This window comes from Globicephala melas, chromosome 10 (genome assembly GCF_963455315.2).
Source record: "Globicephala melas chromosome 10, mGloMel1.2, whole genome shotgun sequence".
Lineage (NCBI taxonomy): Eukaryota > Metazoa > Chordata > Mammalia > Artiodactyla > Delphinidae > Globicephala > Globicephala melas.
Window position 1 is genome coordinate 9,944,033 of NC_083323.1, and position 14,172 is coordinate 9,958,204.

Here is a 14,172-nt window from a genome sequence, read left to right on the forward strand (position 1 = left end):
GGCACCTGTTTGCAGGGACACAAGTCTTCAGATTCCATCAAGGGCACAGGCCAAGGGTTCCTCCCGGCTCACTTCTGTGTCTTCCTCCTCTACCCTGGCTCCTCAGGCTCTTCCAGCTGGAGACAGAGGCCGATGCCCTGGTGAACTTCCAGCAGTATTCTTCCCAGTTGCCGCCCTTCTACGAGAGCTCCAACCACATCCTGCATGTTGAGGTCCTGCAGCAGCTGACCGACCTCATCCGCAACCACCCCAGCTGGTCGGTGGCCCACCTGGCGGTGGAGCTGGGGATCCGAGAGTGCTTCCATCACAGCCGCATCATCAGGTGGGCGGGGGGCTTGGCCAGGTGGGGCAGGAGGGCAGGACCCTGGGGATACTGGGTGTGGATGGGGAGTCTCAGTCCAGCCTCAGTTCCCCTCCATAAACTCAAAGGTTGCCCAGAACGTTTGACTTCAAAAGGGGCAGCATTGCCTCTGGGTTAGAGCAGGGGAATGCTGACTAAAGTCAGAAGGAACAATGTAACATTTCTGGGGTGCCTGCCAGGTGCCAGGCCCCTGGTAGCTGTTTTATACCCACCATGAACTTGAATCCTCTCAACATGCCCATGAAGTAGTGTCATCCCAGTGAGAGGTTATGTGACTTGTGCAAGGTCACTCAGCTGCAGAGGGCTGAAGAGGCTTCAGATCCCTGGTGTCTCCTTCCAAAGGCCTGGTTGCCCTTCTGGAAGCCGGAACGCTTAGTCTCGTATGTCTATTCGGCCAACGTGCCCCTGGGGAGGGCCCTGTGCCAGCCAGAGGACTCGAGCTCCCCATCCTGCCCTGAGGTAGCCACGCCTCCCGTTCTCTGCTTCAGGCAGCTTGGTGCAGCTCCCGGGCCCAAAGCTCAGAACTCTTCACTGCCTTTTACAGTTTACCGGCACGATCTTGGACAGAATGGTGTTTGATCTCACAGTAGTTCTATCGATTTCCTAGGGCAGGCGTGGCAGGTATTATTTTTATTTTTTTGTAGACAAGGATATTGAACCCTAGAAAAGTTCAGTGAATTGCCCGAGGTTGGTGAGATTTCTGCCTTCTGCGATTCTTCCTATGCCAGCCCACTGCCCACTTAAGGCTGGTGTGGCCCTAGGGCACATCCCTCATACAGGTGTGCAAACTGAACTAAAAACCGATACAGATCACATCAGTTACAGGTAAATTGTGACTCAGCCCTGAGTTTGAACCAGCCAGCTTGAGCAGGGCACGAATGCTCTTGGGCTTCTCCCCCACCTCCCCTGCGTCTGCACTTGGCTTTCTCAGTGCCCCGCCCACCTCGTGCCACACCCCTCACCTCCCCGGCCCTCCCCTGCAGCTGCGCCAACAACAGGGAGAATGAGGAGGGTTGCACTCCCCTGCACCTGGCCTGCCGCAAGGGCGACTGGGAGATCCTGGTGGAGCTGGTGCAGTACTGCCACGCCCAGATGGACGTCACCGACAACAACGGAGAGACCGCCTTCCATTACGCTGTCCAGAGTGACAATTCCCAAGTGCTGCAGGTGAGCAGGGGTGGAGACAGGGCGACTGTTTCTGGCCGCTCCTTACCACGGCCGCAGCTGTCTTTGGGCCTCTGGGCTCAGGTGTCCCTCCGGGCCTCTCACTGTCCCCACCTTGATCCTTGAGGCCTGAGCCCCTTCCTGGAGGGTGTAGCCCCACCTGGCACTTGCCTCCCCATGCTTGTCAAGGAGACACATCCTCGGCCACTTTGCTCCTACAACCCTGGGAAAGTCCTCCAACCCAGCAAACTGAGCTCAAGGTCTAGTCCCGTCAGTCAGTTTAGTTCAGCTTCTCCTGATCACTCACTGTAGGCTGGGCCCCTGGGCCGGGTGAATTTCAGCCCCTGCCTGGAGGCGCCCGTGGTCCAGCAGGACCTGAGCTTAACTTTTTACAGTAACTCAAAACAAACAAAACTCCATCTGGCTCCTGTAGGCGTGTGCACCAAAGGCACTCCTTCCGTTAAATTTTTGATTAGCTGGGCAGAAAAATAAAAAATAAAAATTGTAGGCAAGTAGATCAAATGATGAAAAGGCCGCCTTATATATCAGATAGAAAAGGCAGAGTACTGGGCAGTATTTTACTGCCTAGAATTAGAAGATTCTTCTAAAGGTTCTATCCTTCTCTGTGCCTTGGCATCAGAATGGGACCACATTATTCCAGAAAATTTGGATTCCTGCCTCATGATTAATGCTCTCAGGGAAGGGAATTCTATGCCCACTGTTGAACTCTGCCCTTACTGAGACCCCACTGTGTGCTCAGCACAGCAGCACGTAGAACCTGCCTCGATTCAGAGGGCGGGTACACATTCTTATCAATAGCTGTCCTTTACCGCTGGGCCTGTGCCTGACCCTGTACTCAGTGTTTTATGTGTTCTAGTTAATTCTCAAGATAACCTCTGTGGGCGGGGGCCGTTATCTTCTTCTCTTCGCCAAAGAGACTGAGGTTCAGCGAAGTTTTGTGCCCGGGGAGGGGTGCCACGGAGCTGTGAGCGGTGGGGCTGGCCCTTGAATCGGGCCTGGATGCCAGCACCTCGGCCAGCACCTGCTGTGTCCCTAGCCTGTCCACAGACCCAGCCGGTCACAGGGGTGCACAGGGGTCATAATTAACCTCAGGGAAACAGCTTTCAACCACAGTCGAGGAAATAAAATCCTCATGGCTGTTTTATTAATACTGGTGTTTTGTTTTGTTTTGTTTAATGAAAAAATAATACCTACACGTAGCTGAAAAATTCAGGCAGGACAGAAGGGTATGCAATGGAAAGCAAGTCTCATTCCCACCCAGGCCCCCAGTGCCCATCCTAGGTACAACCTCTTTTACATTTCCTGACTGAGAAATTTATCACACACGCCACAGTCATGCCAGACCAGCAGCCCAGCCAATACTGGCACAGTCAGCTTCTCTCTCTCCCCAAAGCCTCCTTTCCTGGTGGCTTCTCTTGAAGTTCTTGTCAGTGTTCTCGTGGAGTCCAGCTTCCCTCCCCCTGAGGCCCCAGAGAGGGACGGCCACAGCGGTGGATGTTAGCAGAGGGACAGGCCAGGGGCCTCACTGTGTTTGGCGCCTGCCCACCCCGAGGTCTTGCTGTCAGCTCCTAGGGAAGAACGCATCGGCTGGTGTGAACCAGGTGAATAACCAAGGGCTGACCCCGCTGCACCTGGCCTGCCAGCTGGGGAAGCAGGAGATGGTCCGTGTGCTGCTGCTGTGCAACGCTCGCTGCAACATCATGGGACCCAGCGGCTACCCCATCCACATGGCCATGAAGTTCTCCCAGAAGGGGTAAGACCCTGCCCTGCCCCACGTGATCCGAGGGGCCTCCCGTCTGCGCGGCCAGTCCCCCTGCCCAGGCGAGCAGTGGCCTCCACAGGCTCATTAGGTGCCAAGGGCTGCCCTGGTACAAAGAAAGTATTGATAAATGTGTGGGAGTGTCACTCTCGGTCCATGAGCTCTGCTGTGCAGAGAATAGAACTTTGAAAGTTGCTCAGTCATGCACCTTAATTTCTGACCGTGAGCCTCCCTCTACCAAACTGGAGATAAACAGTCTTAAACTTCCCACCACATCAGATCTGAACAGCCCCTTCACGGCTGCTGTGCTGGTGCAGCTTCTGTGCCCAACTCGAAACCTAGGAATGCTTAGCAAGGTGGCCCAGGGCCCCATCCGCCTGAGGCATCCCTCCTTCCTGGGGGGTGGCCCTGCTGGGACTCAGGTGCCAGGCCCATGTCCTGGGGAGCTCTAGACCACTCATTTCTTCCTTTCTCCCCAGCCCTGGGAAACCTGGTCTCAGGATAATTCTTCTCCACGTGCAGTGTGTGCACGTGCGTGCGTGCGTGCGTGTGTGTGTGTGTGTATGTAGGAGGGATAAAAGAGATGACTATCCCAAAATACTGCCCAGCAGGTACAGTAACTAGAATGAATGAGTGAGTGAATGAGTCAGGTGGTCCCTCAGTCCCGGGCACTGTGCCTTACAGAGGTGGTTGAGAGAAAGCCCGGAACAGGGGATACAGAAGTCGCCCAGTACTTTCCAGAGCCATGTGGTAGACGGGCAGCAAGAAATGAGCTCAGAGGGGCTGCCCTCGGGTTGGGGGCAGGCACGCTCCCCCTCCCTCAGGGTTTTCCTTCCTCTGGGGTCTGCACCCACCTTTCGGCCCCTGGAGGGCATTGATGTCCCCTTGAAGTCTGGTCCAAGCTTGGACAAACCCTCCTTTCCTTGATTCTTCCTCGTACAGCCAAGATGAACTAGAACTTTCGGGAAGATTTGACCAAATGGTGGGAGACAATCCCAGCGCTCCCACCCCCAATCACCCCCAGTTACCGAGTTGCAGGTTGTAACCTGAATGGACACACGTGATGAGCGATGCTCTCCCATACCCAAGGGCTGGCACGGTGGCCCTGCTCCAGCTTGGCTCCAGCCACCCTACTGGCTTCAGTCACCTTCTTGGTACAGGTTACTTCCAAGATCCCGATGTGGCCCAGGTTGCTCCCTCCTCAGACACCTGCAACCACATCCCAGGCCTCCCGTGTGGATCGTTGCAGATGAGACAACACGAGTCGTCTCATACCTCGGGTGTGCCCTGCACACAGCCACGCTCCTCTCAGGGCTCCAAGGGGGCACATCTCTCTGTCACCACGTGGCAGCCCGCACATTCATACTCCAAGGATCACAAGTGTTAGGGTTACTGGGACCGGTTCCATCCCAGCCCTAATCTGGGGGCCCCTCTGCTGTTGGTATTGGCTCAGCCGAGCTTCACCGAGAGCTGGGTTGGGCCCAGGACCCCGCTTTGACTTAGCATAATGTCTTCACGGTTCGTTTGTGTCGTAGCCTGTATCAAAAGGTCCTTCCCTTTTAGGGCAGAATTACTCCATTTCATATACCACACTCTGCTTATCCATTCATGTCCGTGGAGACTTAGGTTGTTTCCATCTTTTGGCTATTGTGGGTAACGCTGCAGTAAACACTGGCATACAAATATCTTCTTGAGCCCCTGCTTTCAGTTCTTTTGGTTGTCGATCTAGGAGTGGAAAGCAACTGCACTTGTAACCACCCTGCCTACTGCCTCCTACAGGACGCAGTCACTACTTGCAACACCAGTCGTTTGGGAAGCAGGGGAGGATAGAGGGTGGCTGTGTGCTAGCCACAGGCACCCACGTTACAGACAGGCCCAGCCACTTTCCAGAGGTCACCAGTGGGAAGCTGGGGCTTAACCTCAAGCCTGTCTGACGCTGCAGCCAGCACCAGTGAGCGTGATCATTGCTGACCGAAGTCAGCAAGGAAGGCTTCCTGGAGGAGGGGGCTTGAGATGTGACTTGAGGGGCTCAGGATACCGTTGCCGTATCACCGTATGCATGCTGGTTGGTTCTGTTGCAACTGTATTTGCAGGAGCTCTCCCTCACCAGTAGATGAAGCCTTGATTCGTGGCCTCTTCAGTGTCAGGCTGCCCCGCCAGCCTTCCTCACTCCCACGTGGCTTCTCTCTCCCCAGGTGTGCTGAGATGATTGTCAGCATGGACAGCAGCCAGATCCACAGCAAAGACCCTCGCTACGGAGCCAGCCCCCTCCACTGGGCCAAGACCGCAGAGGTAGGCAGGTCTGAGGGTGAGTCGGGGCAGGGGGAGGGTCCCAGAGCCCTTTGTTCCTTAGCTACCTATAGGAAGGAGGTTCCTGAGAGGTCTCTGCAGGTGGCACTTGGGGGCCCAGGAGATAAGCCCAAGGAGGGATGGTGTCCTGGCATTGCAGGTGAGTGTCCCCTCTGCAGTTTCCTCATGTGTGAATTGGGGATCTGTGGCCCGCCTGTGGAGGTATCGTGAAGTCAGCAAAGCAGTGCGTGAGAAAATTCTTCACAAATTGTCAAGCACCTCATCGCAAATAGAAGGTGACGGATGGTGATGATGCCGATGGTGATGAAGATGGTGGCTCTGGTTTCGTCTGTAGAGAGCCTGGCCGGCATCTCCTCTGAGGCCTCTCCCTGAGCTAAGCTCTGAGCCCCTGGGAGGATGGAGGTCTCTGATCACTTATCTCCAGGAAGCACAGCTATCCGTGCACTGGATGCCCTCAAAGATGATGGGATACTCGTAAATGTGACAGGCCAGGAGGGAAGAGACTGACAACCACTGTGGATACCTTCCCACCAGGAGCTAGACACCAAGTCAGGCCCTCCTGTATGTTTTCATGTTCCTTGTCAGCACACTCTGTGACGTGGGAACTTGCATTCCCATTTTCACAGCAGAGAAAACTGAGGTGCACAGGGGTACAGTGACCCTTCCAAGCTCAGACAATGGGGATGAAGTGGGGCTCAGCTTTGGGCTCAGGTCTGTCAGGGTCCAAAGTCCAGGCTCTCCGGGGCTGTTGGGTGAGCAAGTGTGTGTGTTGCCAAGGCCCAGATGGGGTCATACCTTGGCAGGGTCCTGGACAGGGTGGCAGGGAGTGGGGCATTTCTGGGGCAGGGCCCAGAGGAACCTTTGCAGGGAGGGATGGGGTCCTGTGAGCTCCAGGAAAGAACCCTGAAGCCCTTTGAAAAAGTCACCACAGCTTCAGCTTTTTGTCCCCTAGTTCCTGGGGTGTGGCCGGTGTGGGAGGCAAGATCTGGGGCCACCCCCAGAACTGGGGCCTACCACCTTGGCTCCTCCCATTGCTGGAGCTTTCCAGAGGCCCGAGACCTGAAGGAAGCGGCCCTGCCCAGGTGCCACCAGGTGCCACAGGCCGCAGCTGCTCTGAGCACCCTGCTGACTCGGGCCGGAACCCTGTCTCCGCAGATGGCCCGCCTGCTGCTGAAACGGGGCTGTGACGTGAACAGCACCAGCTCCGTGGGGAACACAGCCCTGCACGTGGCCGTCATGCGCAACCGCTTCGACTGCGTCATGGTGCTGCTGACCCACGGGGCCAACGCCGAAGCCCGCGGCGAGCACGGCAACACGCCGCTGCACTTGGCCGTGTCGGTGAGCCCCGGGCTTACTGCCTACTCGGCAGGGGTGCAGGCGACCAGCAGGGCTGGGGCATGTGCCGCTCTGAGCCCAGAATACGAGCCCCTTCCTCTGCTCTCCAGGGCCTCTCATTCCCATGCCCCCATGTGACATCTGGATGCTGTGAGAGGGGAAAATACAGCTCTGGCTACTGACCGTGGCCTTGGGCAACTCACATCACCTCTGCCAGCCTTGACTTCCATCTGGAGAATGGAGGTGTTGGTACCCACCCGACAGAGTGGTTGAGTGGATTCAGTGATAGACATCCGGTAACTCTATGAGGGATGTCTAAGTAGCACATGTAAGACCTGGCATGGAGTAAGCATCCCCTAGACGTTCGTTCTCCTTCCCTGCATCATCAGGGAAAACCATTCATCTGCATGTTGCCCTTATCTCCCTGGTAGACGCCAAGCTCCTGGAAGGCCGGGCCTGCTTACACATCTTGGTGGCCCATGGTAGCTGCTGGTCACCTTTGCTGGTTCATTAGAGAGCACAGTTCCTGCCCTTAAAGCCCCTACAGAATGGTTAGACAACTACAGCATGAACATACTAAATGCAGGGGAGGGAGTGTTATTTGTTACAGACGTGTGTGTGTGTGTGTGTATAACTGTAGCAAACCATATGTACCCATAATTCTGTTCAACATGTCTCGGAGTGATAGAATAGGAGATTCCCCTGGAACTCTAAAAGAAGGAGATTTAGGACAAAGTAAAAGACATCCTGTTTTATACCAAAGGTCATAATTGTAGAGGGGATGTTGCCCAAGAGACTGAAACTATAAATAAAACTGTGGACATTTTTAGCACCGAATGGGCCCTTTGAATTATGTAGTTGAACAGTTCTTAAACTTTTTGGTCTGTTTGATCCTTTTATGCTTTTCAAAATTATTGAGAATCTCAAAGACTGTTTATTTGAATGTTATCTATCCATATTTACCATATTAGAAATTAGAAGTGAGGGATTTTCAAGGTACTTATTAATTCATTTAAAAAAACAATAATTTACCAAGCCCATGCTAACATAAGTAACATTTTTATGGAAGATCGACTTTATTTTCCAAAACAAAAAATAATTGAAAAGAGTTGGCATCGTTTTACATTTTTGTGAATCTTTTTAATGCCTGGCTTCAGAGAAGGCATGGATTTTCCTATCTTCTGCTACATTTATTCAGTATGTTGTTGCATATGTTAAAAATATGAAGAAACTCTGGCCTCACATAGATATGTCCATAGTTGGAAAAGATATGTAGTTGTACCTTTGCAGATAATTGTGGGTATTCTTTCTTTCTTTCTTTTTTCTTTTTCTTTTTTTTTTTTGGCCACGCTGCGTGGCTCTCGAGATCTTAGTTCCCCAACCAGGGATTGAATCTTAGTTCCCCAACCAGGGATTGAACCCGGGCCCCGGCAGTGAAAGCGTGGAGTCCTAACCACCGGACCGCCAGGGAATTCCCCCTGGATAGTCTTTCGTATTGCACCAAAACTGACAAGGGGTAGTTTCTGACAAGTTGGTTGCAGTGGACACTCTGAAATCATCTCCTCGGACTTTTCACTCTGTTACCGTGAAAACCATTGGCATCTTTTGCACTTTGCCTGGCTCTTTACCCCCGCACAGCTTCGTGTCATTCTTGGAAAACATTGGTTTGCTGAGTGTGCCTAGCTACCAAATGTTGACCCATTTTGTTACACAGTCTCAAAACCCCACAGTTGTAAGTATCACCACAATTTCATCAGAAAAGTCTTTAAATTTGGGGAAGCTGTCAAGCCCATCATGACATAGAGCAGTGTTGTAGAATTCCAGTTCTTTTTTTTTTTTTTTCGGTACGCAGGCCTCTCACTGTTGTGGCCTCTCCCGTTGCGGAGCACAGTCTCCGGACGCGCAGACCCAGCGGCCATGGCTCCTGGGCCCAGCCGCTCCGCGGCATGGGGGATCTTCCCGGACCGGGGCACGAACCCGCGTCCCCTGCATCGGCAGGCGGACTCTCAACCACTGCGCCACCAGGGAAGCCCACAGAATTCCAGTTATTCTTTGAAAGCTTGAGTTCTATCACTGGCACAAAATACTGCCAGCTGTTTTTCTTGAAGTGATAGGCTCACCGCATTCATTTTTGAGAAAATACCTCCTAGATGCCCAACGCTGAACAACTGTAGTTTGTCTGCCAGTTGTTTCTCGACTAAAAACAGTTTCTCTTGCAAAAAAAGCAGCTCGTTCTGCTTGCAGCTGAAGCAGTCACGCAGTGCTTTTCCCGAGACAACCATCATACGTGGTTAGGCCACAGAAATGCCTTGTGCATACTGTGTATTTTATGACAACGAATACACCAGTGTCGAAACTTAATGAGATTAACATTTCTTACGGCTTCATCAAGCGCCTTCTTAAGTGAAGCTGGCTGTTTAATGCATGAATTTACTTTTTACGATGAGTGCGTGGCAGAGGAGAAAAGCATGATGACTGTTAGTTTGGTGCCACTGCCTTGCTTCATGCTAAGGCACCAGCAGTTTTATCCACAGTTGTTTTTACACCATCGGTGCAAAAGTTAACACAGTGCAAATGCAGACAACACCTTGATGTTTTCATGAATATGGTTCTAACCTCTTGAACCCTCCAAGGGGTCTCCGTATTCATAGGGGTCCACAGTGCTTACTTTGAGAACTGCTGACGTAGGCCATTGCTTCCATACTGCAGTCACCTGCGTACCATGTGTGCAGTTTTTGGCGGACTCACGAACCACTTTTACAATTTTGTACTGAATCATTGCTTTAATTTGGCTTGCTTTTAAGCTTAAATTTATTTTGAAGGAACTGTTATATTACACTGGTAAACCAGTGCCACAAATAAAAGGTAACCAAAGAAGAAATACATAACTAATGGTTAAAACACACGTTTACCTGTGCCCATATACATCCTAATGGTACACGAACAGCAGTTTGGAAAACGGCTTTCTAGACACACCTCTTCATTCTCTAGGCAAGGAAATGAGGCCCCGAGAGAGGGAGGTGATAAGCCCAGCACTCAGGTCTCCTGGCAGCCAGTCTGTTGGTTTGTGCTGGGAAAACACACCCAGCCCGGCCCCTCCAGACGTTCACTGCGCATTCTCTGGGGAGGGGGTTGCCGTCAGGGAGGATGTGTGCTCGGTTTCCCCCTCGGAACCGGGGCCCTGGACTTGATGGGGGCCTTTCCTCACTTACCCTCTCCTGCTGGTCTTGCGAGCGACCAGCAGCTGACTCTTCAGTGGCCCCACGGCTCCTGGGTCGGAGGTCACAGATGTTTTGCTTCTTTAGAGAAGGAGCTGGTGGGGCTGGGGGCTGGGTGAATCACTTCCATTTTCTACCTGGGTTATTAAATTCTCACCTGGGGATACTTGTAAGCCTGTTTGTCAGGGCAGTGGCAATATGGGATTGACTGCGGGTGGGGGTCAGAGGGGTTCCAGTGTCTCTCCCCATGCTGGTGAGAGGTCCGCCAAGTTGAAGGATTGGAGGGGAAGAGGCTGGGGTCCTTTCTGTCCTCATTTCCCTGAGCTGTTGCATATTCCCCCCGCACTCCATCACCTACAGAAAGACAACATGGAGATGGTCAAGGCCCTCATTGTGTTTGGGGCAGAAGTGGACATCCCGAATGACTTTGGAGAAACTCCTGCGTTCATAGCCTCCAAGAATAGCAAACGTATGTACTCTACACTCTGGGACCAGAGTTGGGCAGGGGTGGGTGCGGGGTGCAGGGACTGGGGGGCAGGGAAGTCCCAGCCATCAGTTGCCCGCGTCCCGTCCATACCCGCCCCCAGTTGCTCCCTGCACAGAGTGGCTAGGAGCAGTGGGAGTCCCAGAGGGCAAGTTTCCTTTTCCCAAGAACAGGGCCCCTGACCACTAGATGGGGGCCCCAGGGGGCTTGCCAAAGCAGTGTCCTCTTCTGTGCGGCCACCATCCTGCCTCAGGGTGCCAGGACTCTGGGGGGTGGGGGGCAGGGTAGGCAGCGGCAGCAGCCCTCTTCCCCACTCTTGGGGGACTCACTGACGGAACCACTTGCAAGAACAGCCACTAGCCGATGCATGTGCTGCATGACACGTTACCCCCGGTGCACACAGGCATGTGCTGCATGACACGCGTGCACCCCTCGTGCACACGGGCACCATGCATGTGCTGCACGCTAGCTCAGTGAGCCTTGGCTTCAGGGCTGGAAAGAGCAGATCCTCCTCACCAGAAGGTTGGCGCCCTCTGGAAGGTTCCGGGGAACTGTGGAGGTTGCTGTGGGTGTGTACCTGATAGCGTTTGCAAGCAAGCGTGTGCGCATGTGCATGCATGTGCGTTTTCAGTTATCCCATCCGTTAGATGGGAGTAAATGCCCACTGGCTGGTTCATTCCTGCTGAGCTCTGAAAGCCTCAAGAATTGCTGAACGTGGAGGTGGGAGTCCTGCTTTCTTGACTGGTGTAGAAGGGAAAGCGGGGGTTCCTCAAATACTCGGGCCAGGCAACACCGACCTCCTCCTTCCATGTTCCGAGTCCGACTCCCAGGACCCGCCCCAGCCCCCGGCAGCTGCTTTGGATATAACAGACTAGAGCCAGCACTCCCTGGGGCACCCCCGACCCCCCACATACCCAGGTGGCCTGGGAGAGGGGACCGTGTGTGGAAGGGAGGGACCTCTCACTTGCTCATCGACAGTTTCTGATCCTGTGCGATCTCCCCCTCCCCAAACATGACAAGTCGTCACCAGGAAGGCGCTCCTAACTCTGCTGAGAACCGTGGGGGCCGACTACCACTCCCCACTCGTCCAGGGGGTCTCGGCGGAGCAGTGCTCCCCAGCAGCGCGCTCCTTCTCCCTGGAAAGATCTCCGCCCCCACCGATCAACTTCAACAACCTAGGTAGGCAGCTCCCCTCCTCTCTACCTGGCTCCCAGGCCCTTAGGTCAGAGCAGTCCCTGTGGGAAGGAAACGGGGCCGCATGGGAGAAGTTGTTGAAGGAAGCAAAGGAGGGTGGGCAGCACTTGTCAGCCTCGGGTGCAGCCAGCAACCCGTAGCGCCCAGAGGCTGCTGGGGTCCCTGGCTGATGGCCCGCGGTCCATTTCCCCCAGAGGGTACCCTGGACACCCATGAGGTGGGGACTTTCTTGGCCTCTCTGTGTCCTGGGAGCTCGGGTGGGCAGTGAGGAGTGCTGGTGGTGGCTCAGAGCCCTCGGCCCTCTGGCTGTGACCGGGAGCATTTCGGCCACGGTGCTGAATCTCTGTCAGATCTCTGTGTGCTCCTCTTCCGGCCCCTTTGGTGACCTACTGGCCAGGCAACCAGGATCTGCCCCATGCATCCTTGGTGTCCGTGGAGACAGCCCCTGAGGAGGCGGAGACCTTCTCTGGGCTTCTGTGGGCTGGCCCACCCAGGGCCCCCGATTGTTTGGGAGTGGGCTTCCCCGAACAGGGCAGTCAGAGACCGATCCTTGGCACGCTGGCGCTTTTTTTTTTTTTAACTCTTGGCGAATCAGACGCCAGCATCTTCAGCCAGGATACCCCGGCCAGCCCTGGAGCTCAGGACGGGCAGAGCTGGCAGCCACAGTTAGTCCTTCTGGCTCCGCCTTTCTCCTCCCCCTGCCCCTCCCCACCCAGGACCTGCCCCCCATCGTTATCTCTCGATTTTACAGGCAATCAGCCACCTAAGCCAGGCTGGATGGTGGGCCTGGGGCGCGGCGTCAGATGGGTAATGCCCTGGGCCTAGAGGGGCCGCAGAGCCCGCGGTGCCCCAGGTTAGCTGCGGCTCTAGTCCCCGCTGCTCCTTTCTCTCAGCTGCACGTCCCTCTCCCTGGTGCTCTGTCCACACCTCTCGTGGCCAGTCTCCCACTTACCTTGTCCTCTCTGGCCACTTGCCCTGGTGAGGGGGAGACACACTGCCTGCCAGCCTGCCGTCCTGCTTTGCTGCTTCTAGACTCCATGCACAGCTGTGGGAAGGGCCCGTCAGAATCGGGATGACGTGACACTGCTGGGCCAGGCGACCTGGGGCCGGGCTGCTTGTCCGGAGGGCAGCTAATCCATTTGGTGGGCGTGGGATGGGCCTTGGGCACGGGGGCAAACGTGGATGCTACGGGTGGGTGCATCTGATCTGAGGCCGCTGAGGAAGTTTCCAGACCTGGGATCAGGGCAAGAGGCATCTGGAAGATGGTCGGGATATCTCCATTCCTTCATGGAGTTAAACCCCGAGGAGTGTCCTAACTCTGCCCTTTTGGCTAAATGACCTTGGACGAGCTGTATAACCTCTTTGAGTCTCATCTGTAAATTGGGGGCCATGATTCTGTGACGGTGGCTGTCAGCAGCACCGGCTCCTGTGCAGGAAGAAGTGCTTTGTGAACTGCACACGCAGGGCACGTGGGGGGTGCTTGTGCTTCGGGGCTTTGCGAGGAAGACACAGGAAATCCGGAGCTGGCCAGGCAGGGCAGGGCGCCATTCCCAGAGCAGCGGGCTCCCCTCTGCATTCCAGCCCATCGCTCCCTGAGGGGCCTGTGGCCTCTGGCCCTGCTGTATCCTGGGATGAAGAGCCCTTCCAGGGGGTGGGAGGCGGATGCTCCTGCTAGGGACAGTGGGGTAAGGGCACAGCTCCAGATTTGCCCTCAGGACCCATGGGGGGGCGGGGAGCGGCACGTGCCTGGCCCCAGCCCCCCCTGCCCTGTGCCTCACAGAACTGCAGGACCTCATGCACATCTCCCGGGCCCGGAAGCCGGCCTTCATCCTGAGCTCCATGAGGGATGAGAAGCGGACGTAAGTGTCGGGGGCAGGCTCATGGGCAGGGCCTCTGCCGGGTGCCATGCAGCAGGTGTGGGACTTTTTCTAGTCTGTCTCTGGCTCTGCAGGGTAGCTCGCACTCTCTGTAGTTCACAGCAAAGAGACTGAGTCTTTAGGGAGGCTGGGCCTGCTTCTCCGTCAATCACTGTGCCAGCTCCGGGCCACACAGTGGAGCTGGCTGCGGCCCTGTCCCTTCTCTCTCCGACCCTGTCATGGACTGTCGAGGGAGATGGCCCCGCTCTCCTCTGGAGGGAGCCCCCAGCTGCCCTGATGCTGACATTGCCTCCCTCCAAGAGCTAGTGGGTGGGTTGGTTCCCCAAGTATCTGCCGTATACCCAGGCCCATTCTAGGAGGCAGGCTGGGGTGATGGGCACAAAGGGAAGAAACCCAAGCCCTGTCCCTGAGGACAGTCCCTGGTGACAGTGGTTGTCAGAATCAGTGCC

At 55.1% G+C, this 14,172-nt stretch overlaps 1 protein-coding gene across 8 annotated transcripts in view; it reads left to right on the forward strand.

Annotated features, from left to right (window-relative positions):
• PLA2G6 (phospholipase A2 group VI) overlaps positions 1–14,172 on the forward strand; it is a 49,732-nt gene that overhangs the window by 19,928 nt on the left and 15,632 nt on the right. For 7 of the 8 annotated variants that reach the window (XM_060305938.1, XM_030855983.2, XM_030855982.2 and 4 more), the window contains 8 exons: positions 107–322; positions 1,345–1,528; positions 3,112–3,299; positions 5,501–5,597; positions 6,771–6,953; positions 10,529–10,637; positions 11,673–11,831; positions 13,627–13,705. In XM_060305938.1, the coding sequence (XP_060161921.1) occupies positions 107–322; positions 1,345–1,528; positions 3,112–3,299; positions 5,501–5,597; positions 6,771–6,953; positions 10,529–10,637; positions 11,673–11,831; positions 13,627–13,705 (1,215 nt within the window). The remainder of the gene's footprint in view (positions 1–106; positions 323–1,344; positions 1,529–3,111; positions 3,300–5,500; positions 5,598–6,770; positions 6,954–10,528; positions 10,638–11,672; positions 11,832–13,626; positions 13,706–14,172) is intronic. The other variant, XM_060305940.1, reaches the window with a different exon arrangement.